The 23,848-nt window shown below is 32.0% G+C and overlaps 4 protein-coding genes and 1 pseudogene across 8 annotated transcripts; 2 read left to right on the forward strand and 3 right to left on the reverse strand.

The window, feature by feature from the left end:
• Nucleotides 1-589: 589 nt before the first annotated feature.
• Nucleotides 590-2,763, reverse strand: LOC101507448 (glycerophosphocholine acyltransferase 1-like; annotated as a pseudogene).
• Nucleotides 2,764-3,755: 992 nt separating this feature from the next.
• LOC101503777 (protein PLASTID MOVEMENT IMPAIRED 1-RELATED 1-like) lies at nucleotides 3,756-7,627 on the forward strand. Of its 2 annotated transcripts, none has more exons than XM_004507917.4 (3): nucleotides 3,756-3,901; nucleotides 4,017-6,136; nucleotides 6,240-7,627. In XM_004507917.4, the coding sequence occupies exons 2-3, from the start codon at nucleotides 4,029-4,031 to the stop codon at nucleotides 7,387-7,389; spliced, it is 3,258 nt and encodes a 1,085-aa protein (XP_004507974.1). In that variant the 5' UTR covers nucleotides 3,756-3,901; nucleotides 4,017-4,028; the 3' UTR covers nucleotides 7,390-7,627. The 2 variants fall into 2 exon arrangements, with proteins under 2 accessions (XP_004507974.1, XP_004507973.1); XM_004507916.4 differs by having other exon boundaries at nucleotides 3,758-3,901; nucleotides 4,022-6,136.
• Nucleotides 7,628-8,343: 716 nt separating this feature from the next.
• Nucleotides 8,344-12,501, reverse strand: LOC101504307 (alpha/beta hydrolase domain-containing protein WAV2). 2 transcript variants are annotated; one of them, XM_027337071.2, is made up of 8 exons: nucleotides 12,024-12,501; nucleotides 11,355-11,390; nucleotides 11,177-11,255; nucleotides 11,007-11,061; nucleotides 10,800-10,916; nucleotides 9,588-9,752; nucleotides 9,071-9,314; nucleotides 8,344-8,669 (listed from the first exon to the last, which is right to left on the reverse strand). In XM_027337071.2, the coding sequence occupies exons 1-8, from the start codon at nucleotides 12,259-12,261 to the stop codon at nucleotides 8,650-8,652; spliced, it is 954 nt and encodes a 317-aa protein (XP_027192872.1). In that variant the 5' UTR covers nucleotides 12,262-12,501; the 3' UTR covers nucleotides 8,344-8,649. The 2 variants fall into 2 exon arrangements, with proteins under 2 accessions (XP_027192872.1, XP_004507977.1); XM_004507920.4 differs by having other exon boundaries at nucleotides 8,344-8,765; nucleotides 12,024-12,499.
• A 1,065-nt stretch (nucleotides 12,502-13,566) lies between these two features.
• LOC101505056 (phospholipid:diacylglycerol acyltransferase 1-like) lies at nucleotides 13,567-18,457 on the reverse strand. Of its 3 annotated transcripts, XM_073370885.1 has the most exons (7): nucleotides 18,340-18,457; nucleotides 17,715-18,175; nucleotides 16,604-16,826; nucleotides 16,198-16,481; nucleotides 15,417-15,738; nucleotides 14,709-14,967; nucleotides 13,932-14,201 (listed from the first exon to the last, which is right to left on the reverse strand). In XM_073370885.1, exons 2-7 carry the CDS (start codon nucleotides 18,167-18,169, stop codon nucleotides 14,071-14,073), a joined length of 1,674 nt encoding a protein of 557 aa, XP_073226986.1. In that variant the 5' UTR covers nucleotides 18,170-18,175; nucleotides 18,340-18,457; the 3' UTR covers nucleotides 13,932-14,070. The 3 variants fall into 3 exon arrangements, with proteins under 3 accessions (XP_004507978.1, XP_073226986.1, XP_012573333.1); XM_004507921.4 differs by having other exon boundaries at nucleotides 13,567-14,201; nucleotides 14,705-14,967; nucleotides 17,715-18,455; XM_012717879.3 differs by having other exon boundaries at nucleotides 17,715-18,455.
• Nucleotides 18,458-21,905: 3,448 nt separating this feature from the next.
• LOC101505377 (protein BIG GRAIN 1-like B) lies at nucleotides 21,906-23,448 on the forward strand. The gene has a single exon (XM_004507922.4). The coding sequence runs from the start codon at nucleotides 22,251-22,253 to the stop codon at nucleotides 23,334-23,336; it is 1,086 nt and encodes a 361-aa protein (XP_004507979.1). The 5' UTR covers nucleotides 21,906-22,250; the 3' UTR covers nucleotides 23,337-23,448.
• The last annotated feature ends 400 nt before the right edge of the window (nucleotides 23,449-23,848 follow it).

The following is a 23,848-nucleotide window of genomic DNA, read 5'->3' on the forward strand; positions in this document are numbered from 1 at the left end:
ACTTATTACGTATAAAAGGTATGTATACTTGATTTTATTTTATGAGAGTATGTATACTTCAGCGAATAAACATTATCGGTTACAATAAGTTACAACTGTAAGTCCTTCTGAAGGTTTGTTTTATACCATGTATTCAGTTCATTGCCATGCATCATGTTTGAAAGGTATTGTTATCATTTTTACCTCCCTAGTGTCGATGATTTGATAGATTCTTATGATAATTTTACTAACCTACTTTTATGTCAAATAGATATAGATAGATGCGGGCTTAAGCTATTATATCCCCTCAGTTTCATTTTAATCACTTTTTTTTATAACTAAATGAACTAACCGCACTTAATTTCTGGTGTCAAGGTCTCAACTTTTGTGAAAACCAGTGTCTTTACTAAAACAAATGAGGCAGAACGTTGTAAAATGAAAAAATGGCACATTATGCTTTCCAGATTTTTTTTTTGTAATTTCTAACGCTGAGATACTTCACTACAAAATTGAGACACTACAGGCCATAGCATAAAAGAGAAGACACATATTAACAAGTATCCATTTTCCTTTTCTTTCCCTCCCCTATTGTTAAAGAGAGTGACACATATTAACAATAACTACACTTTGTTTACAAGATAACTACACTTTGTTTACAAGTATCCATTTTAAAGAATGCTTGCATGAGAAAAGAAAAAGAGAAACATGCATTTATAGCTCCATTTACGCACCTACCCAAATTGGTATTCTTAACCGCACAAGTTCAAACAAATACAACCACAACTAGAACAAAACACATGGATATTAGCTGTGTAAGTCAGGAATCAGATGTCCCAAGAACAGCATTGTTGAACTTGCCATCATTTTTCCTCACTTTGGTTTTATCTCTGATTTTTTTTTCTCCTGAAGAATTGCCTGCTTAGGGATTACTTCCAACAGAAAACTTCCTCCATTCCATACTGAAGCGGAAACCTTAAGTATTTGGAAGACTGCATGCAATTCACATGACAAGAATATTGGGACATTCAGTGCCATGGTTGCCACAGTAAATATGCCTTGAAGAAAGATGTACATTAGCATACGATTTTGATCCCCAAGCAACTCACTTAATCGCCACCATAAGATGTTTGCTTTCTGAACTTTTTTTTGATAGTTCCCTGTGAAAGATTGAAGTCAACAACGAGAAAGAAAAGCAAAGTGCATAAACTTTGAAATAGTAGCAGATATAAATTTATGACATTGACACCGAAAATAATTTGAAAAAATGAACTAATTGAATAAATGAAGGTGTCAATGTCGGACACCGAGACTCATTCAATTAGAAGTGTCGGTGCTTCAGAGACTTTGAGAGTGACACAACATTTATCTTTAGGAAGTCATGACTTCAGAATCTCTTATAAGCCTTTGTCGGCGTAAGACATTGACGATGGGGAAGTATAAAGTTTGCCATAGGGTGTAAAGCTATTAAGGGTACTAGAAACAGCCATGTCCAGAGATAGAATTTATCTTCAACACAAGGCCATGTAGCTCTTCCAACAGATCCCTCTGGATGCATAGCTTCAAAGGTTGCAGGATTCCACCACCGAACGGTAAAGAAAGCAATTCCTGGAAAGAACAATAACATCAAAGGCATCATAATAGTCAACAATTATCATTGCAGTTCCAAAAAGAGAAAGTTTAAAAAGGAAGGTGGAATTTACCAGGTAAAAGATGGATAAGAACACTGACAATTTTATCAAGAGAACTGAAAACCTAGCTGCAGCGCCAGATAATCAAAGCCCAAGCTAATGGACCCTGCAAATGTATTTAGTTCAAAATACATAATCTTTTTTTTTTTTGACTAATTTTTGTTTATATTTAAGAAGGGAGTGAGTAATTTTTCTCCAAATAGTCAAACTACTAGGGATAAAGCTCTTACCTCAGCAAAGGAAAAGAAAATCATGAAAAGCTTCTCATTCCTAGGATAAAAAAGAAGATCTACCAAGAAAATTGCATTTGCATAGTAGAAAAAATCCTGAAACACCAGCAATCATGTGATTGATTTAGTTCATTGCTTATAATGCAATTAATTAATCCTTCATCTTGTTTATTTGGTAATTAATGTTAATGAGTAGTCAATGAAAATAGAATATTTAATGTACCAAAATATACTTTTGTTGGAAGCATTTAATAGAGTAATGTTTGGTTACTTACCAATAAGTAGTAATGATATTTCTTGAATCTATAGTATATCCAACGAAGAGGAACAAAGATGAAGTAAAACAAACAATATACATAGGGAATGAGTTGGGGTCCTATCAGTGGTGGTAGCGGTATCAATATGAAGTGAATTAATTGATTAAAAGATAGTACTAGTGAATTACTAAATAATGATTTGATTGAAAGAAATGCAAGAATGAATGACACACTTACTTGCCCCTAAGAGGAAGCAGAACCCACCATACGCAAGAAACCCAAAAAGATGGGTAACGTCCAATAAGAATTCTTAAATTTTTCGTTAATATATTATGATGTAGATTTTAAACACATTAATTCTCTTCTACATATTTAGTATGTATATTTTGTCGTGAAATTAAAATAAAAAGATTGAATTGAAAAAACTAAATATTAAAATCAATATAACAAATAACTAACATGTTCTACATTTTTTATTGCAATTGGTAGGGTACATGTTGGGAAAAAAATTGTTAAAAATGTTTGTGAAAGATTAAAACCAACAAATAACCTATCTCTCCAAAATTATGTTATGTTCCTCCAAACCACCGTCCATTCCTCGTGACTCATCGTTATATTATTAAAATTTGAAAAATTATTTAAATGTACATAACCACCAATAATTGATGACTAGTTTTTTTTTCTTCCGATAGTAATGTACTTGTTTTTTAATCTAGAGCATAAAAATAAAACAATTGTGCTCATGTTTATCCGAAAAAAAAAATTCAAAAAAAAATTTTGGTATCCGACTTTTTTATTTTTTTATAATTATTGAAAAAATTTGAAGTATATAGATAAAAAAAATAAAGTTCTACAATAATTTATAAAAAAAATATCTTTTACTTTATTAATAGAACTTAATATATCGTTGACACAATTTGATCTTAATTAAATCTAAAATAAAACATATAAATAATCAAAGCGACTTAAAAGTATTACAAAGGTCAATCAAATCTAAAATATGAAATTCTTAATGCTAAGAGGTACGAAAAAGGGTAGGAATTTTCATGGAAGTATCTACTTGAGTCGTAAGTGATGTAGTATACTATTTTCTTAATTAAAAAATACCATAAAATAACGATAATGATGATTGAGATACACCAAGGAGCATAACTAGAAGATTCTTGCAAATAGCTTATCAGGATTGAAAAGAAAAAAAAGAATAAAGGTGAAATGTGTAGACAATGATAATTGCATAAATAAATTGAGTAGAAACAATAACAAATAAATATATTTGTAAAAGTATACAAATTAAGAAAAGTTAATTGGCATATACCTTAGTGTTAAATATTTTGAAAGTTTTCAACAATACCACGGTTATAATTGAAAGAAAATTTTATATAAAAAATATATTTTAATAGTAAAAATTGTCATATTTATAAATTGTTTGTTATTTTATTTATAAATTTAATAATTAGGATTTTAAGAGACTTTTAATTTTTATGGTTTTCATATAAATTTGAGTGAATTAATATAGAAAATGAATTTCTTTTTTGAAAAAATGATAAAAAAAAATAAAAAAAATTGACCGTTAAGTTATTTAACCGTTTGAAAGAAGCAGCGGCATTTGAAATGAAAAAAGAAAAGTGCAAGCAAAGAACAACAATTATCCAACCATCTCTTTTGTTTATCATTTCCGTTACAGACTTTTAATCTAAATTTATTGGCTTTATCTTATTCTTCTTCTCGTCTTTTCCAACACCACCTGGTAATCCTTTTTCCTTAATTACATGCTATATTTGGTTGCGTTTTCTTTCTCATGAATTATTTATTTATTGAATTTTGTGTTCTGTTTTATTTTATTTGAATCCGCAAAAAAAAAGAAAAGAAAGATAATGTTGCCGAAAATTGAAGAAGAGCATAACACGTTGTTACAAGATGTTGAAACTATTAGAAAAACTCTCTACATGGAAAGAACCCTTTCTAGGAATTCAACATCATCATCATCATCATCATCAAAATTCACAGACAAAGATCCTAAACCAAACCCTAATAATAAAGAAGATAATTTGAAAAAGGATAAGAAATCTATATGGAATTGGAATCTATTAAGAGCACTTTCCCTAACAAGGAGTAAGAAATTCAATTGTTGTTTTTCTCTCCAAATCCATTTGATTGAAGGTTTACCTTTGAGTTTCAATGATTCTACCCTTTGTGTTCATTGGAAGAGGCGCGACGAGCATTTGGTGACTCCTCCTGCTAAAGTAATTAAAGGTTCTGCTGAATTTCAAGACATTTTGAGTTACACGTGTTCAATTACTGGAAGTAAAAGTGGACCGCACAATTCTGCAAAATATGAAGGTAAACATTTTTTGCTCTATGCTTCTGTGGTTGGTGTTCCTGAACTTGATTTAGGGAAGCATCGTTTGGATATCACAAGGTTGCTTCCTCTTGCTTTGGAAGATCTTGAAGAGGAGAAGAGTTCAGGGAAATGGACTACAAGTTTTAGGTTATCAGGAAAGGCTAAAGGTGCTGTGATGAATGTAAGTTTTGGGTATGTAGTGGTTGGTGATAACAACATTTGTGCTCCTTATGTATTGACTTCAAGGCAAAATTGTATAGCTTTGAGTGAAACCGATATAAATCCGTGTCAGTATTCGCCTCGGTTTATAGATGAGGTGAAGGATCTTCATGAGGTATTGATGTCATCAAAATCAGTAATGGAAAGTTCAGCAGATGTCTTGTATAAGAAAATTGATGATGAAAACACATGTGGTCCCCTGCACATGAAACATGAACTTGTATTAAAAGAGAATCTTGAGCCAATCAAACTTGATGCATGTCGTTCGCCTGATACTGAAATAGGAAAGCTAGTAGAACATCAGTGTAATGAAAGAAAAACATGTAGTCCAGTGTGTGGCGAATCTGAATTTGATGTGTTTCAAGAAAGCTTGGAGACATTTGAGACAGATGGTTATTCTTTATCTGAGTCTGTAAATGAGAATTCTGATGATTTTTCTGTTGTTGATCAAGGCATTGAATTCAATGTCAGTGATAGTTCTAAGGAAAGTGTCGTGGTACATGAAATTTCTAACAAAAGCGATGAGTTATGGACGAAAGAAATTCTCCTGCAAGAAATAGAATCAGCATTGAATAGTATCTCAGAGTTGGAGACAATAGCATTGGAATCTCCCAAAATTATGGAAGTCACATCTGAGTGTAAGTTCAGAAAGTCACAGAGCTTGGATGATTTCACTGAATCAGTTGCCAGTGAATTTTTGAGTATGCTAGGCGTAGACCATAGTCCAACGGGCTTTAGTTCTGAAAGTGATCCCGAGTCTCCAAGAGAGTGCCTTTTAAGACAATTTGAGAAGGATGTTGGGTCTGAATGTTTCTCTTTATTTAATGTGGATTATGATGAAGAAGAAGAAGAAGATTGTGTTTATGATGCTTCTGAGCAGTGTAAGTTCTCTACTGGTATTAGAGCACCATCCTTGTTGCATGATCTGCAGGAAGGGCTTGAATTTGAAAATGTGAGGAGCAAACCAAAGGGTCACATACTAGAAGACTCAGAAACAGAAGCCTTAATGCGTGAATGGGGTTGGAGTGAGGAGTCTTTTCAGCATTCTCCACCAAAAGGCGTTGCCGGTTTTGGAAGTCCAATACCTCAACTACCTGAAGAGCCTCCTAGATTACCTCCTCTGGCAGAAGGGTTTGGTCCTTTCCTCCAGACAAAAAATGGCGGATTTCTACGGTCTATGAATTCCTCACTTTTCAGGAATGCTAAAAGTGGTGGGAACTTAATCATGCAGGTTTCCAACCCTGTTGTTATGCCTGCAGAAATGGGTTCAGGGATAATGGAGACTTTGCATTATTTGGCATCAGTCGGAATTGAAAAGCTTTCGATGCAGGCAAACAAGTTTATGCCTCTTGAAGATATCACAGGGAAGACAATACAACAAATATCATGGGAATCTATGCCAAACTTAGAAGGCAATGGCAGGTAGATTTTTTTTATCAGTAAACTTCGGTTATATTATGAATAGTCATTACTTTCCTTTAAAATTAAAATGTTCCACCTATTGAATTTTCCTCACTTTATGTAGGCAATGCCATTTGCAGCATGATTTGGCAACGTGGAAAGGTTCTTCTTGCATGCAAAGGGGCTTGAAAGAATTATCATCTGATGAGTTCAGTTCAATTTCAATTGGCAACCAAGGAGGTTCAGGATTCTTTTCATTGGAAGATCTTGCTCCTTTGGCTATGGATAAAATTGAAGCACTTTCGATGGAGGGTTTAAAAATACAATCTGGGATGTCTGAGGAGGATGCCCCATCAAACATCATTGCAAATTCCTTTAAAAATCTTGCTGGTCTCCAGGCCAAGAGGGTTGACATTGGAAATTCTCTTGGCCTAGATGGAGCTGCTGCTTTACAGTTGTTGAATAACAGAGACAGCAGCGATGAAGTTGATGGGATAATGGAACTATCATTAACTCTTGATGAGTGGATGAGACTAGATTCGGGTGAGATTGATGATATAGATGATATCAGTGAACATACTTTCAAACTTCTTGCAGCCCATCATGCCAACTCTTTCGACGTTGTCCGTGAGAGTTCAAAAGGAAGGAAGAAAAAAGGCAAAGGTCATGGCAGGAAATGTGGTTTGCTAGGAAACAATTTCACAGTAGCACTAATGGTGCAGCTTCGCGATCCTCTGAGAAATTACGAGCCAGTTGGAACACCAATGCTTGCTCTTATACAAGTGGAGAGAGTGTTTGCCCCACCAAAGCAAAAGCTTTACTTGACTGTGTCTGAGGTAGGGAACAATACTGATGAAGATGATGAGTGTGAAATAAGAGCAAAGGTGGAGATGAAAGACAACAAAGAGGAGAGAAGTATTAAAGAAAAAGGCATTGCTCAGTTCAGAATTACAGAAGTCCATGTTGCAGGTCTTAAGATTGAGTCCCAAAAAAAGAAACTTTGGGGTACATCAAGTCAGCAACAATCTGGTTCGCGCTGGTTGATTGCTAATGGAATGAGCAAGAGCAATAAGAATCCACTGATGAAGTCTAAGGTTGCTTCTAAGATTGGCGCTCAGGGCACTACCACAAAGGTGCAACCTGGGGACACATTGTGGAGCATATCGTCTCGTATTTATGGTACTGGTGCAAAATGGAAGGAATTAGGAGCACTAAATCCACACATAAGAAATCCCAATATCATTATACCAAATGAATCTATAAGAATACGTTGACTAGTAAATGTATGTATATATATTTTAATTTTTTTTAGAAAAGGGCCTATCTTTATGAGAGGCAGTGTTTGAAGAAGTTACTTGATTTTTGCCATTATGATTAAGAACTCACATGGACTCGGGACCCAGAATTGGGGTTGTTTTGTTTTGCCAGGGTTTGCCGTGAGTAACTTTGCCACGTTGTATTAGATTTTGGAAAAAGAAAGTAAATCTTATGTGAATAAAATAATGAGATGAATTTTATCAAGAAATATAAAATTGGATGGATTCATTTGTAGGCAAATGTTTCAGACTTGGTCAATGAAACTTGATATACACTTAAATGTACCGTTCTTCAGCGAGATTTTTAAAAAAAATAGACAATACCTACCAGCAAATTTAAGCTCGTATGAGCCTAATACACCAGTTAACACAATCCTAACTCATGTATGAATGACTTAGCAGTTCAAGTCCTCACTTCAAAATATAGTTTGGCAATAAATTTTTTTATAGAGAATTGAAAACAATAACATTAGGTTTGGATTAATCAATTTTACAGGTTTGAATCCCCGTTTACGGATCCAGAATCAATTTTACAATAACCAAACCTAGTTTGACTGCAAAATAAATTGTATGGCTTCCATCAATGTAAATAAATTCCAACCTCAAAATCATTTTCACATTGAAGTTAAGCATCCTCCTGGCTTTTACGGTGGACAAAATCAATTCTAAATTTTATTTTATTTTGTGATAGGTGCATCTTTATGCATTACCCATAGTTGCTTTATAACTCTAGTTTATTATACACGTAAAAATCTACTTTGGCAAATACACACCTTTTCATCAAAACTACAAGAATAAATAAAAATCATGTTTTCATGAATGTATCCAAATACTTTATCTTCAACTCAATTTTAGCCAAAATCAATTAAAACCAATTTTTGACACCGTAGAACCAAACATACACCAAAAAAATTGGAAATCATAAGACAGAAATCGATATCACTGTCTCTGCCTGTAATAATAGGAAAGACAAGAACCCATTCTGTAAAAACAGCATAAATAACGGTGTACATATACGTGTATCTAAGACTTTATAAATTATTATTCTACATGACACTTGTCAAATTTGATTAGGCATCCAAAATGTTGATGATGTACAGTATAGCAAAATAGCAAATCCTCTGGGCATCTTCCAAGTTCTTGAAACCGCAATCCAACAAATATTGTCCAATGAAATAGCCTGAAGTGGTGCAGCATGTCCCAGTAGTAAGCATCTTTTCACAGAGTGCTCTTACGGGCTGAAACTTCAAAGGGCAGAAACTGTTTGAATCCTTAGTTAGCCAATTAGTATCATTGCAATAATCTAATGTCAGCCAATCACCTTGCCCCAACATCTGGCAGCAGTATTAAAACAGCAATTAAGAAGTGAGCAAGAGCATCAAAGAAGATTGTTAGCAGTTAGTGCTAAAAAGGGGGATGAGAGACTATCACAACAATTGCTAGATGAAGTTTTTAATACAAACATATCACAAAGGCAGGGCCCTATAAAAAAGGAACAAACAAAAAGAAAGAAAACCTCCATGTTGAAAAATACAAAAGCTGTATAAAAAATCATGCAATTAATTAAGTAGAAACAACCCCACTTTCTTAACCCATCAATCTCAGTTTTGAAACAACATGGAAAAAATAAAACAATTACCGTTTCCATTTTGTGATGATCTGTCTTCCTTTTTCTCGGGAGCATGTTGTTCCAAAAACTGTTGAATTGTTCTCCAGTAGTGATCACCACCAGTCAGCCAAGTATCCATATGCATGCCAGTGGGAAACTCCACAAAGAGACACTGATTATTACGAGTAGCTGCCTTTGCATATAGCATTTGCATATGTGATGCAGGGACCATCTCATCTTGCAATCCAGATAGAAAAAGGATAGGCTGTTTGATCTGCAATTAAACCAGCAATAAAAATGTGATGCGCACACACATGATGAATTCAGCCGGAGAATTATAGAAGAACCGAAACAATGCAAGTTGCAAACTTCTTTCCTAGAGACCAAAAATAAATTAAAAAATTGAATTTGGTATCCTTCTCATAAGTCACCGATCTATGTATTGATTTTATAAAAGCATATTCATTATGCCCAAGTGACATAATCCTAATCAGTGGAGCAGAAAAATAAAGGGCAAAACTTAGTACTGGTATCCAGCATCCCTCACCTCGCCAACAACATCAATGGTACTCCATGGAGAACGTACAAGAAAATTGAGTAGCTTAGGACCGTTTGAACCGCTGCCTCCAATAAACCACTTCAAAAAAGGTAACAAAACTCCAGCCATATCCAATATAGACGTGAAAGTGTTTTCGAGTATCAGTCCAGCAACCTAAAATGCAGAAAGAAGGTCAACAGAATTTGTAGATTAAAGCTTACAAGCAAAATGCTGCCGTAAACAACACTCTGGAGATGCCTAGATATTGCAACAGTCCAATCTTCATTTAGACTACTCGCCCTAATTTAGTTTCAATTTCCAAAAGGATTTCGACGTAAAAAATTGTCAAAATAAGAAAGCTCTTAACATTTTACAGGTAAAAGCATCTGCTTGAAGCCTCACTTGATTAAATACAATCAAAGCAATAAAGGAGAATTTTCTCTACTGGAGCCATGAAAATATTCTGGAATTACTGTATTTTGAAAATAGAGTCCATTTTCATAGATCTTTAGTTTTACGTAATAATTTTTATTAACTGTGTAGCACAACCATGCTGATACTTCTCCAAAATCAGCATTAAAAAATTGGCCCCATATAACCTGTTGCAAGGAATCTTATTTATGCTTTATGGAAGCCCAAGAGAATAATCAAGTAAAACCCTTCATGATAAATATACCATAACAAAGAAAAAAATGCTCAAGGAAGGGATTCCTAGACAATTTCGCAACATATAAAGGCAATGAACAAAAGCTTTTTATGCATAACTAAAAACATTTCCATACTCTAATTCAAAGAATTGATTGATAGCGGTGCTTTAAAAATTAAAAGCAGACTACACTAACAAATCTACAATCTTAATAGCCACATTTTTTTCCAAACATGCATAGTGGGGGAGACCAATAAAATTGTTACAATCAATAATCTAAAACAAGATTGATTCAACAAGTCCAAAATTTATAATCATTGACATTAATTTAGTTATCAATCTACGACAAGAGAAACCTAAGCAAACTAGAAATTTAGAGCTACATTATACAGCCTTTCTATATGCCCTCACTTATGAATCTAGCTACCTATAATGCATGCAGTATTGATTCATGTAGTATTGACATTCTAAAGGAATGTTTATCTACTGACTATAAACTAGGGTGACAAGTGAAAATAAAATAAAGAAGCTATCAATTTTCTCCACGCACAAGATACATAGTTTACAGGAGGTACCTTGTCAGGGTTATTTCTTGTTAGTACAGCTCCAACTGCACCCCCAAGTGATCGTCCAAATACAACTATTCTAGATGTGTCAATATCAGTCCTCTGAGAAAGATGATCCAATGCAGCCTGGGCAACAGGAGGTAATAAAATTGGAGAAATTTCAATTAAGAAATTTGAAGATCAATAACGCACAATGATATCAATAAAACAGCATACCTGAGCATCCTTTGTAATTCCATGCTGAGAAGGAGAGCCATCACTTGCTCCATAACTGTAAAATCAATTGACGCCTTAGTTCCAACTCAGTCATATCAAATGCATGAATCTAATAACACAACTGTATATATAAAAAATGAAAAGCTTAAGGTGTTAAGGCTAATACATACCCTCGGTAAGAAAGCATAAAAACATTGCATTGTAACTGCTGTAACATTATGCGAACCATTTCAAGGCGGTGAGCAATATCTAAAAAGTCAGTAGTCAAGGCCTTCAAAAGCATATTGAACATAATATATGATATAATAATCACAACCTAAACCCTAATTTCTACAACAATCAGGATACTTCCAGCATTTTCTTGAAAAAACAAAATGGTTGGACCTGTCAAAGGAAAATAAGAAATAAAAACTGCATTAGAATTTAGAACAACATACATGAATTACAATACAGAGTTCAAAGAGCACTGCGTTTTCATAGCAAATCAGCAACACCAAATAATAATTTACAGGAGTGAACAATCATTTTAATCCTTAATTGAGTGACACGATGTCACTATAGTTCCTAAATGCATCAAAACTAAAAAAAAAAAAAAAAAAAAAACTAAATGTGTATTTTGGTTGTCAGTTTAGTCCTCAAATGTGTATTTCTTTAATTAGTTAGTTTGATCATCAAATGTGTCTGTTAGTTGGTTTTGGTCCCCAAAATTACTACCACAAGACACATTGAGAAGACATTTTTGTAATTTGATTCATTCAAGGACTATAATAACATAGACTTACACATTTAGGAAAAAACAATTATTTGTTTACTCCATTTAACACTCTTGAACTCTAAAAAAAAACACTCTTGAACGATGAATATTGACTCAACCATTATTATAGATAATCTAAAACCCTATTCTCCTTGGATCTATACTTCCCCGATGCAGCTTTATGTTTCCAGTTAAAATTCAAATAACAATTCAATAATCTAAAATGAGATCGAAATTGAGGAAAAGTGAAATTGGAAAGTAACCTCGAGAATTAGGGAAAAGTTTGATGAACCAAGCATGAAGGCGAACGCCATCGGAAGAAGAGAGCCAGATGTCTTCGTAAGTGAGTCTGAAACGAGAAGGATTGATAGCGTAGGATTTGGTGAGGCCTGGCAACGCCGGAACGTAAACGAGCTTCTCCTGAAACGCCACAAGTAATGCCATTCCGGCGACCACTAACCCTCCGACACCGTACAGCAAGATGTTCATGTACGCAACCATTCTCTCTCGCTCTCTCTCTGATCTCTAATTTCTCTTCAAATTAAGTGCGTTTGCGTTAAGTGGAAAGGTAACTAAAAAGTGCTTCTTAAATTGGGGTATGTACTATGAGATTTAAATGAATTGGGGGCGGTTTGTTGGGAACACCGAGCCAACAGGATTGTTTGTTTGATAAATTGGAATCCGGTTGAGACTTGAGATTTTTTGGGCGTAAAATTACAAAGTCAAGACGTAGGACTGGGAGCGTTGTATGGTTCCTTCTACGTCCTATATCACCGCGGTAAGTCAGATTTTTATGTTACAATTCATTTTTTACTAAAAGGAATTACGATACCAATCACATGATTCTTGTTTGTTTTTTGGCTTAATTGCAGTTTTGGTCCCTCTATTTTAATTGAATTGCGAAAGTAGTCCTTCCATTTTGTTTCTCCTCAGTTTTGGTCTCCAAGCAGAATTTTGGTCCAAAACTTGATGAAATTTCATTTTTTTTTTCATTTATTTAAGTCACACAATGCCTCAAGATCTAATTTGCAACAACTGTACCTGAAATATATGACCATAAACGGTGTAGTACGGCTTTAAAAAATAAAATTTCATCAAGTTTTGAACTAAAATTATGTTTGGGGACCAAAACTGGGGAGAAACAAAATGGAGGGACTACTTTTGCGATTCAGCTAAAATAGGAGGACCAAAACTGCAATTAAGTCTTGTTTTTTTTAATCCCAATATCATGTGTGCAATTACAAATATTAATCATCTTCTAATTTCAATATTCAATTCCAACTCATTACATTTAATTAAGAAGAAATAGACTATTGTCATCTCTTGGGTACATATTATTGTTAATATTGGATTTTTTATATTAATAATATACAAAATATAAATTTTAAACATTATACTTCACAATATATATAATATATATAAATTAAACTTTAAACACTATATTTCAGTGTCATTCAATTATATATTGTCAATTCATGGGTGTATAATTTTTGAATTTACATAGATTGAATTCGTACAAATATTAGGCTCCTAATCCTCAATAAACAAGGAAACAAATTATGATATAGTAAAAAAAATATAAAAAAAAAAACTATTATTGAAATAGTCGAAGATACTCTAGCATATTTTATTTATCCTTCTATTTAATCGTGGTTTGACAATAGTTCAACCACAAAGTTAACAATTTGAACCTTGACCGAATCAATTTTATAACATTAGTTGCAAACTTGTTTAGTAAGGATTAGTAATCTGGCCCATTGAAATGGAACACAAAAGTAGTAGGTGAAAATTTAGAAGCATCACATATAACCCTGATTTTGTAATATTTATAAGATTGAACATTTTCACTAAAGACATGATATGGAAGTAGTAGACCAAGTCTAGGACGCGGCAAAATTAATGTCAGCAGTTTGAGAAGTTAGATTAGGAAAAAAAGATTACTATTACTATTGTAAATCTAGAGCTTTAAATCAATTTTTTTAGACCATTTGAAAATATCAGAGTAAACTCTATCTCCACCTAAGTCCTCGCCGGAGGCTCCAGCCGCTACTCGTATGATATCTTCAATTAATGCAAAGTTCCCCAATATATCAACATGAGCACCACTCTGAGTTCCTCTGCCTTCTAGAAGATTAGCTGGAGGGGCATGATCATACTCTCTTATGTACGCGCGGATTCCCGAGGGATTAAAGCGCGTTCTTCCACGCCAAGCTTTTGCACACATGAAACCAGCACTTAAAACAGGAATAGTTTCATCACCATCAGAACTATAAACTCCACCCCTTAGACATGAGTCCTCATTTTCACCATTTACTGATGTGTCAATCTGAAAAGGAATGTGACATTCAGATTGTGTACTGAATTTGTAGACATAGGCTCTTTCTGTAGGAATCCCAACTCCATACATAGAGTAAATCTCCATATCTGGGGCATTTGGTAATCTGCAATAGTAGAAACAAAAAATAGAAACACCGTATCCCAAATATAGCATAGAGCATAAGTAAATATATGTTAGCTCCATCAATCCAGGCAACGTAATAATCATATATTAGTTAAATCCTAGTCAACCAAGAGTTTGGCCTCAAATAGTTAATGAACTTCATTAAAGAAGAATTGATTGTAAGTATCCAAATTCGAACCCTAGCTAGAACAACCCTTGGTCAGACTATACTTACTTCCTCACCAAACTCCAGATTATCATAGCCCCTTTCTTAAGACAAAAAAATCCTACGCAAATAATATGATTTCTTGGCCCACCACTTGATCGAGTTAAATTAGTGTCAATTTTTTATATAACACGAGAATTGTTTTTAAGGCTTATTTGAAGGATAACTTGATAGCAGAGCTTAAGAAAAGAACCAAAACAACAACAACAACCAAGATTTATCCCACTAAGTAGGGATGAAAAGAGCTGAAAGAAAAAATAAAAATGAAGTAAAGAAGCTCACGTTGTTTCAAAGGATTAGACCAATATTTGTAATGGTTGTATTTCGGATCATCCAAATTATCAGCAATCCCATAAGAAAAATGACCACCTCCACGTTTCATCATCTTGGGAGCAACAAAATGAAACAGTTCTAAAATTGAATCAGCTGTGTAAGCTTTGTAATCTACAACAGCTTTGATACCCTCAACACCCATGTCGTGATACTCTGTCCAAACATCACAACTAGATGTGTTTGCAAAGTTCCTCCCCTTGAGACATTCCTGTCGGTTATAACAACAAACAAAACATGACACTTGTAACCTTGCCAATTAGAAATGTAATTCATGCCAATTGCAAACAGTTAAAAAATATCTATAGCTTGAGAGTATTATGAGACAAATACAAAGATATTTCTATCGGCGATGCAATTGATAAAGGGGGGGAGTTTCACTTCAATTTGAGGGAAAATTAAAAGCTAATTTTTGTAGCCGTGAATGAGCAATTTAGAAACTAGAAAATGGCAAGTGATGAAAGTTTCATAAGCTCGGTTTATCACCGCAAAATAAATACTTAAAGTTTTGTATCTAAATTCCAGATATTCAAGAGGACAAAATAGGTATATTTATCTGTGCAATTGATTGCAAATACTATATTATTCATTCAAACATAAAAAAAATAAAATAAAATAAAATTATAAATAAAATACTAAATGTACAATGAGGAACATTACCCTAAAATCCAACCTCTCAAGCTTGGAGGAATGTAACTCGGCGTTGTCTTTCCCAAATGATATGAGTCTCCCATAATTGATATTTTTCTTGACAATATTCGCTTTGTCATTTTTAAATGCACCAGAAGTATCATTGTTCTTTTGCTTCTTTGCACTGCAGTTGTAGTATTCTTCAGGGGACCAATCAAGGCCACCCCATATAGTATCCCCACCTTTTGGTATCATTGACATGGTTGAATCCCATGTTCGGGTCATCCGCATTAAATGTTGTAGAGTTTGAAGACCAAAAACATCCTTATCTAAAAAACCTGGTGCGAAAGCCCTGTATGAGGATCAGAGCTTCATGAATACGGAGTTTAATAATATATTATTAATATTCATAATGATATTAGTAATATCATCAATTCCAATTGCAGGTCTTTTACTAAAAAATCTATAAAAAGAATGGAAATCATAAAAACTGATCAACAACATTATAGAACAGTTTTGGGAGGAATAAAAGTAGTTCATGCATAATTTAGTGATAAGTAACTTATTAAGTAAGAATAATATAGATTTGAAAGCTTTCAAGGTGAAACAAAATACAAACACTCAAAATGAGCTATATTTTTCTTTCAAAGGGGACGTAAATTACACATCCATTTCCTTCATATATAATTTAAAAATTTGGAAAATAGCATCCAAAACCAACTTGTTGAGAGAAGAACATTATACTTTTGATTTTAAAAATAAAAACTTATGGAGGACCAAGAATCCATGTTATAGTGGTAAAAGTAAAAACCTAGCAACAGCAATGTCCCTGGCTTCTGTAGAGAAAAGTCCAGCAACAGATTTTGGAACACCAAGAAAAGGTCCCCCAATGTTTGTCACTGCTTTAATGTGCATGGCACACCAATTTGACCCACCCCCTCCACCCATTGGTCGCGGGGCCTCAACCCATTTCATAAAATGCAGAAAATACAGAACACCCATTGAATGTGGAATAACAACCACCTTTTTACCACCATTTGTAGCCACCATAAGTTCTATATTATTTTTTATCCTGCTCAATGTTTGATCCCTGACCTAAACAAATTAAGCAAGATAAGACAAGAACGTCAAGAATGTATCATAAATTAATATCACAATAAAAGTACATACAAGCGCATAAAATAAAATAAAAAACTTCGCGGCGAACTGTGAACCACCTCTGTATTTTGAAAGGAGATTCTCCAATCATATGCAGCCATATACATGTTTTTCTCCTCATACCCAATGCGTGCTAAATTAGCAATTAGAACAGCCCAAACAAAGTAACCAGGTGCAAAATAATCAGCTGCTACAAGTCCAGATACAGGTCTAACTCTAATGCCTTGTCTATCTAGTCCTGTTTCATTATCTAGTGACAAGTGTTCAACCCAACATAATGGTCTGTAGAAGGTAGAAAAAAACAATCATAGTATACCACCATAGATAAATTGTATGAAGTCACGAAACAACAATAAAACACATAATCTTGATGGAAGTATAATTCACAATTAACAAAGGAAGAAAACTAAATACACAACAAGACAAATGTAGGAAGAATATGAATCACTGAATGAACTTTATTGACCTGTGAATTGGAACTGTATCTCACAAGCTATACTACTATACCAAATGATGAATGAAATTAATATTACAAGAATATATTAAGGAAAAGTAAAACAAAACCAATAAATCATAGCTTAAAAGGGTCAATCAACTAAAGCATACAATATTTAAGAGATTCAACAAGGCAATTTCACAAGTGTCTGAGACAAAGCTTTTTGTCTTCTCAACAACAAGAAATATGCCAGTTTATATGCAAATCCAATACCAACTTAGTAGAACCTACTTTGTAGATGCATTTAGCAACACAAATTTATTTCTAAAATTCACTTGCTTATTACCTTTCTAGTTTTTTTTTTTAATATTTTTAAAATAGACAATCCAATTGTGGAAACTGCCATTCTAGCTGTCAATGTGGGTTTCACTTATATCAAAATACAATCAAGCCACCCAAACACATGCAAAATCATATATAATCCAGTTATGAACCCAACATCAATTGCACAATGAAGACTACTAACAACACTCACTCTAACGCTATCTTTCAACCACTCTCTCTTATCAGTTGAAATTCATGTAAATCCCACCATTTTTGGAATGAGTCCCATATAAAGTAGTGAGACCTGCACAAATTTCCCCCAATAAGAAACTAATTGTGATAAAGAATATGTTAAAGTGAGTGTTGTTAGCACTTTTAATCCCATAAATGTACTCACAAGAAAAGTATACCTTTTATATAATTCCCCAAATGTGCCTCCCCACAACCTTTTCCTAAACAATCCATCAGCACATTGACGACCCTCCCATAGTTCTAATCCACCAGTAACAATTCCCGGAACAAAAACCACAGGGTGGTTCGCCGACAACCCTTCTTTCCTCAACTTCGCGCCGGGAGGGTCCAACCACGGCCCTGTAATTGCCTCTGTCACGTATTGAGGAAACGACGCCGGCATTGCATTATACAAAAACAACAAAAACCACCAAACTGAACATATGAATCCAATGAACCAACAACAGCTATCAATACATGACCATTTCTCTATCTTTTTGCCTTCAACATTCTTCCCCTTCTTAATATTTTCTCCCTTTTTCTCATTCTTCTTTTTCTCCTCTTCATCGTCACCGCGATCTGAACCACGCGACGTGGAATTTGCAACGGTCTTTCTGCGCCGTAGAAATGACATCGTTTTCTTGGAGAAAATAGAGAATGTTGTAATAAAAATAAATAAATCAAATGTACACTTCAAATGCTATGGAAAATAATAATTTCTTCGTTAAGCAATGGAAGCTAGACAGTGAGCTTGTGAATTCAGTAATTGATTAGAGAAGTTTAAATTACTGATTGATTACAAACTTTTTCTGCTTAGAGCATTGTCGGAGCCTTAATCGCCGGTCACCGGAAGAACAAATTACTGGTTTGCCATCTCTGCTGGATCGTATATTTGTTGAAGTGTCGAACATGCAGCTACGATGCGGTTTACAGAATGATACAAGGTTTTTTAATATTCGGACACGTGGCGTCCTTGTAAACACCCATAAATTTTGTTTGTTTGGCCATTTTTAAACTTCAAATTTACTTATTAAACTTTGAACTTTCTAATTTTCAAACAAAAAGTTAAATAAAATAGTTAGTGGAAAGAGTATTTTAACCTACGTTGAATCATTTTAAAAATAATTTAATATTTCTTAATTCATCGTTATAGATTTAAAGCTCAAAACGATTGATTATTTATCATTTTCTATGAACAATTTCTTGAAAATATATTCTATAAATTGTTCCCTAAAAAAAGTGTTGTGACCTATGCAGCTTATGGGAAAATAATCATATTTAACTTCACTGTAGTTTTATATTTTTTTATTAAAGTGTGAAATTAATCTTTTTATTTTAAAATTTAATTATTTTAATTTATTTTTTTAATTTTATTGATTAAAAATGACGATTTAAAATACTTTATACAACATAATTTATAAATAGATAACGTTGAATGATTAATACTTAAGAAACTGCAATAAAAGTTTTTTTAAAATATATTAGTTTAAAATTATGTAATTATTTATTTTTGTAATTTAAACAATACCATACAAATAATTAATATGCTTAGATAGTTATACATCATAAAAATCATACATCACATAATTTTAATTAGATCAAATCACCATTTTTTAGTTATAAAATCTTATTGAGGATCAAAATGATTGAATTTTAAAATAGAAGGATCAATTCTACCATTTGATAAAATATAATACCTCATATGTTTATGCAAATACGTATCTTAGAAAAGATGATACAAATATGTTATGTTATGTTATTTTAATTACAAAAAGGATATTCTAACTCGTACATTTAAACAATACTCTACATTTATGTATTGTTCACTGTATTTATTCATAAATAATATTTTATGTTTTAAAATTTAAAAAAAATTACTTTTTCAATCTTTTATTTATAATTGAGATATTTTTTTAATATATAAACAAAATTATACTATTAACCGCTGTAAATATTTCATTAACTATTAAAATATAAATTATTAACTAGTTATTTAACACATATCTTATTTATTATTAAAATGCAAGACATTAATCACTTTAGAGTAGTTAAAATAATATTCTAAAATAATCAATGTCATATATTTTTATAGTTAATGAGATATATATTTAAAAATATGCATTTTAATGGTTAATTGCACAAATTATATATTGTGTTATAAAAGTGTTTTTTATTTTTGAAAGTTTTAAATTTTTTTTAAAGTTTGTTTTTAAAATTTTTGAAAGAAAAAAAAACAGTACATACGTTATGTGTTAAAAAATGTGTTTCAATAAATACAACTGTTTATTTTTATATGTCATAACTATGACATTTGTACATCCAAATCACTTACTTGTCAATTCATCTTAATATTTCAAATTTCTCTCTTCTTTTAGATCTGCCCAATAATGTACTTTTTTTTAACAAATACAATGTAAATGAATTGAATTTCATTTTTTTATGTACTTTCGTTCTTTATTAAATTTTTGTTTTATTTATTTATAAATTTTGTTAATTTTATTTGAAGTTTGTCGGATATTAAATGTAGATACTATTTTTAGTAAATATTTATATTTAAATTCATCAGATTGTGATAGTTTAATTCATTTTACTTAACTTCTGTTGGTTGTTCATTATTAAGTTTAAATATATTTTTAATTTTTATAAAATTTTAAGTTTTGTTTTTAGCCTTGAAGTCTTTTTCTTTTACTCTTAGTTATCACAATATTTTCTATGAACAATTTTAATTCTTATAAAGATCAAAATAAATTAAGACTTTATTAAAATGTTATCTATAATTTTGTAAATAAATTTTCTATGTAATGATAAAATTGAATTTAAAGTTCAATTTTTAACTCCAAGTTGATATTTTCTTTTCTTAGCACTTAAAAAAAAATTGTGGAAAAATTATTTATAATATCTTAAACATATTTAAAAAAAAATCATTTAAAAAATAGACATAAATTAATTTAATAAAAAAGATATTATTATATTTAATAGAGATTAAAATTAGATTTTTAGCCATGATTATATTATATCATTAAAATAAAATTTTATACGTTATTAAAATTAAACTCAATAGTCAAATATTGATATTGGGAGATTAAGCCTGTTGTTACCATAAAAATAAATGAAATTGTATACACATTAACGCTAACGCTTCAGTGTTAAGTTAGTGAAGTATGTTCTTTACAAAAAAAAGTTAGTGTAGTGTAATTAGTGAATGTAATAATTGGTGTATAAAATGTGTGGGGTGTGTGAGATCTGAATTCTGAAAAGAACAACCGCACGCGCGGTAGTCAGTTTCAACTTTTTACACTATACTCTTCTTAGCTCCTTCACTATATATATTATAATATACTAGCGTCTTTTTTATTCTTTAAAAAAATCTGAGATGTAAGAAAATTTAATCCATTAAACCCCACGTTAATACTTATTTTTTATTTGTTTTCAATTATAAAATTAAACGGAAACAGATAAATATTGTATCAATGTCTTTAATTTTTAAAATCTTTAGTCTCAACTTTTAACTAACTTTTTTCTATTTTTTTAAATTTCAAACTTCTTCCTTTTTATAATTTAAGGGTTTAGATGTAACACATTGTTTTATCAAGTTTTTCTACTTAAGAGAATTATAATTTGTGCATTTGGAAAATATTTGTTTGAATTCAGTTGAAATTTATTAAATCATGGTGAGTATCAACTTTAAAATAATTAATTTTTATTCTAATTAAGAGTTTGGCTTCTCTCCATATATATATATATATATATAGTTTCATATAGATGGGCTAGAGATGAAACAAATGACCAAATAATTAAGAAACATATAAACATCTAGCAACGTGTTGTTGCTCCTACTAATTTACATTAGATCAACGTCAACATTATTGGAACTCCTTTTACCTTAAAATACAATTAATTTATAGTATAAATTTACTTAAAAATTAATTAAGTATAAAAATATAATGTATCTTCAAAGAGTGGATATTAAATATTGGATATTATACCTAATAAAATTATAGAATGGTGAAAAAATGAAAGAAATTAAAGTTGAAAAAATAATATTTCAATCCAAAATAAAAAAAAAAATATTTTAAAATTTGGCGAACACTTGCTTATAAAATAGATTAATTTATATTTGTCTACCAAAACAAATCTGTAACCACAATCTTGATATCAAAGACATCTAGATTAGTGCATTGGAGTTATGTGTATCCACCACTAGTGTCACTAACACCAACTGGTATTTACAATTAGTATTCATTAAATTAAATGCTTGAAAATGTGTGATGTTAATTTGTACTAATAATAACTAATTAACAATTAAACATAATGTTTAATCCTTAAACGTATGAGAAACATGAGAGTCACAATTAAACATAGTTATTTGGATGAATTCCAACCCTGATACTCTGTGAGTCATCTCTTATTAAAAATTCTCCTCTCTGAATTCTGAATTCTGAAATCTGATACTCATATCACACGCATGTTTCTCACTCCATCAAGTTGCATTATTTTTTAATGAAACCATGAAGCTTTTGATACTCTCATAGCAGACATTACCACAGCCTTTTTAATTTACCACCCTTAAACTAATCTTCACTGTTCTCTTCTTTCATAACACACACACACACACTTTCTCAATTATTCAATTCCCCTTCTTTTCATTTTCCTTATAAATTTTCCTCCTTTTTTTGTCCCTTAACCATTCATAACAAAACTTTCTAAACACCAAAATGCATAGCAGAGAAAGGAGAAGAACACCTTCTTTCTCTTCTATTCTTCTCGACAACATTTATCGTTCCATCGACGAATCGAAAACCGATCTTGTTCATGAGGAAAACCATGATAATAAAACCAACAAACACAGAGAAAAAGGTTGCATTGGAAAACAAAGAATGAATCTTCGGCAAGCTGTGATGATAGAAGATTGGTTGGATAAGAACACAAGTTCAAGCTCCTCAGAATGTAGCTCTGGAGGAATCTTTTCATCCTCAGAAACAGATTCAACCAACATTAACAAACCAAGATCAAGACCTCAAAAACATATGAATCATGATAGCAATTCACAGCGACAACAACAACATCAGAAGAAGAAGAAGAAGAAGAAGCAACAACCATGGGAAGATGGTTTTACAAGAACAAAGTTGAAAGCTTTGAAAATCTATGGTGAATTGAATCAAAAAGTGAGACAACCAATTTCACCCGGGAGTAAAATAGCTACATTTCTTAGCTCAATTTTCAACTCACAAAATGTGAAGAAAGCCAAAATGTGTTACGTTGGTGCTGTTGAAGATGTTAGTTTTGATCACAAATCTAAGTCACCTTGTTTCTCTTCCACTGTTTCATCTTTTTCTACAAGGTCTTGCATGACCAAAACAACCTCAAAATCAAACAATGGTGTCAAAAGGTCTGTTAGATTCTACCCTGTTAGCGTAATCCTAGGTGAGGATTCTGAAACCAAACAACAAACTAGTGTTCGAAAGATTACCAAATGTTCTTCAGTAAAGGAGGCCAAGAATATTAACAGTGTTATTTTGAAAAAAGAAAATGGAGATGAAGCAATAGTGCATGGTTTTATGAAGGGTTATAATAAAAGTTGTGATAAAGGTGAATTTGATTTTAGAGGGTTTTATAATAACGGTGAAGATGATAATGAAGAAGATGAAGATGACGATGATGATGCTGTGAGTTATTCGAGTTCGGATTTGTTTGAGCTTGATCATCTTATTGGAGGTGAAAGGTATCAAGAAGAGCTTCCAGTTTATGAAACTACAAATTTAGAAACTAATAAGGCCATTGCTAATGGTCTATGTTTGTAGTTTTCTTAAAATAAATTAATTGTAATTATTTTTTATTTTGTTTTGGGGACTCAATCTATAAACGATTCATTTGTTCTGTTTTTCATGGAAATTTATTTCATTATTTAGATTAGATGGTGTTTTAGACTCTATGCATGCTAGGAGTGTTTTGTTATTTTATTTATTTATAAATTTTGGATAATTAACTATGTGTGGATTAGAGGGATTTAGATTCCATTCACTTGGAATCTCACTATCAAATAATTCAAATTCAAGTCATCCAAGATGCATTATAGTGGCATACGATAGCAAGACTTGTCAATAAAGATAGTTTATTTGTAAATACTTGCTAATGCTGGAATCAGAGTTGGATGAGAATGATAAAACAACATCGTACATTCTTTTGAATGTAGATTCTATTTATACAATAGATAAGAATTATATTTTTGGCGGAAACACAATTTCATTTGAATAGTCAAAATAGATGATTCTGTATGGATGATTTGATTATAAATGGCTTTTATAAAAGAATA

The sequence above is a fragment of the Cicer arietinum genome, chromosome 7 (genome assembly GCF_000331145.2).
Source record: "Cicer arietinum cultivar CDC Frontier isolate Library 1 chromosome 7, Cicar.CDCFrontier_v2.0, whole genome shotgun sequence".
Classification (NCBI taxonomy): Eukaryota; Viridiplantae; Streptophyta; class Magnoliopsida; order Fabales; family Fabaceae; genus Cicer; species Cicer arietinum.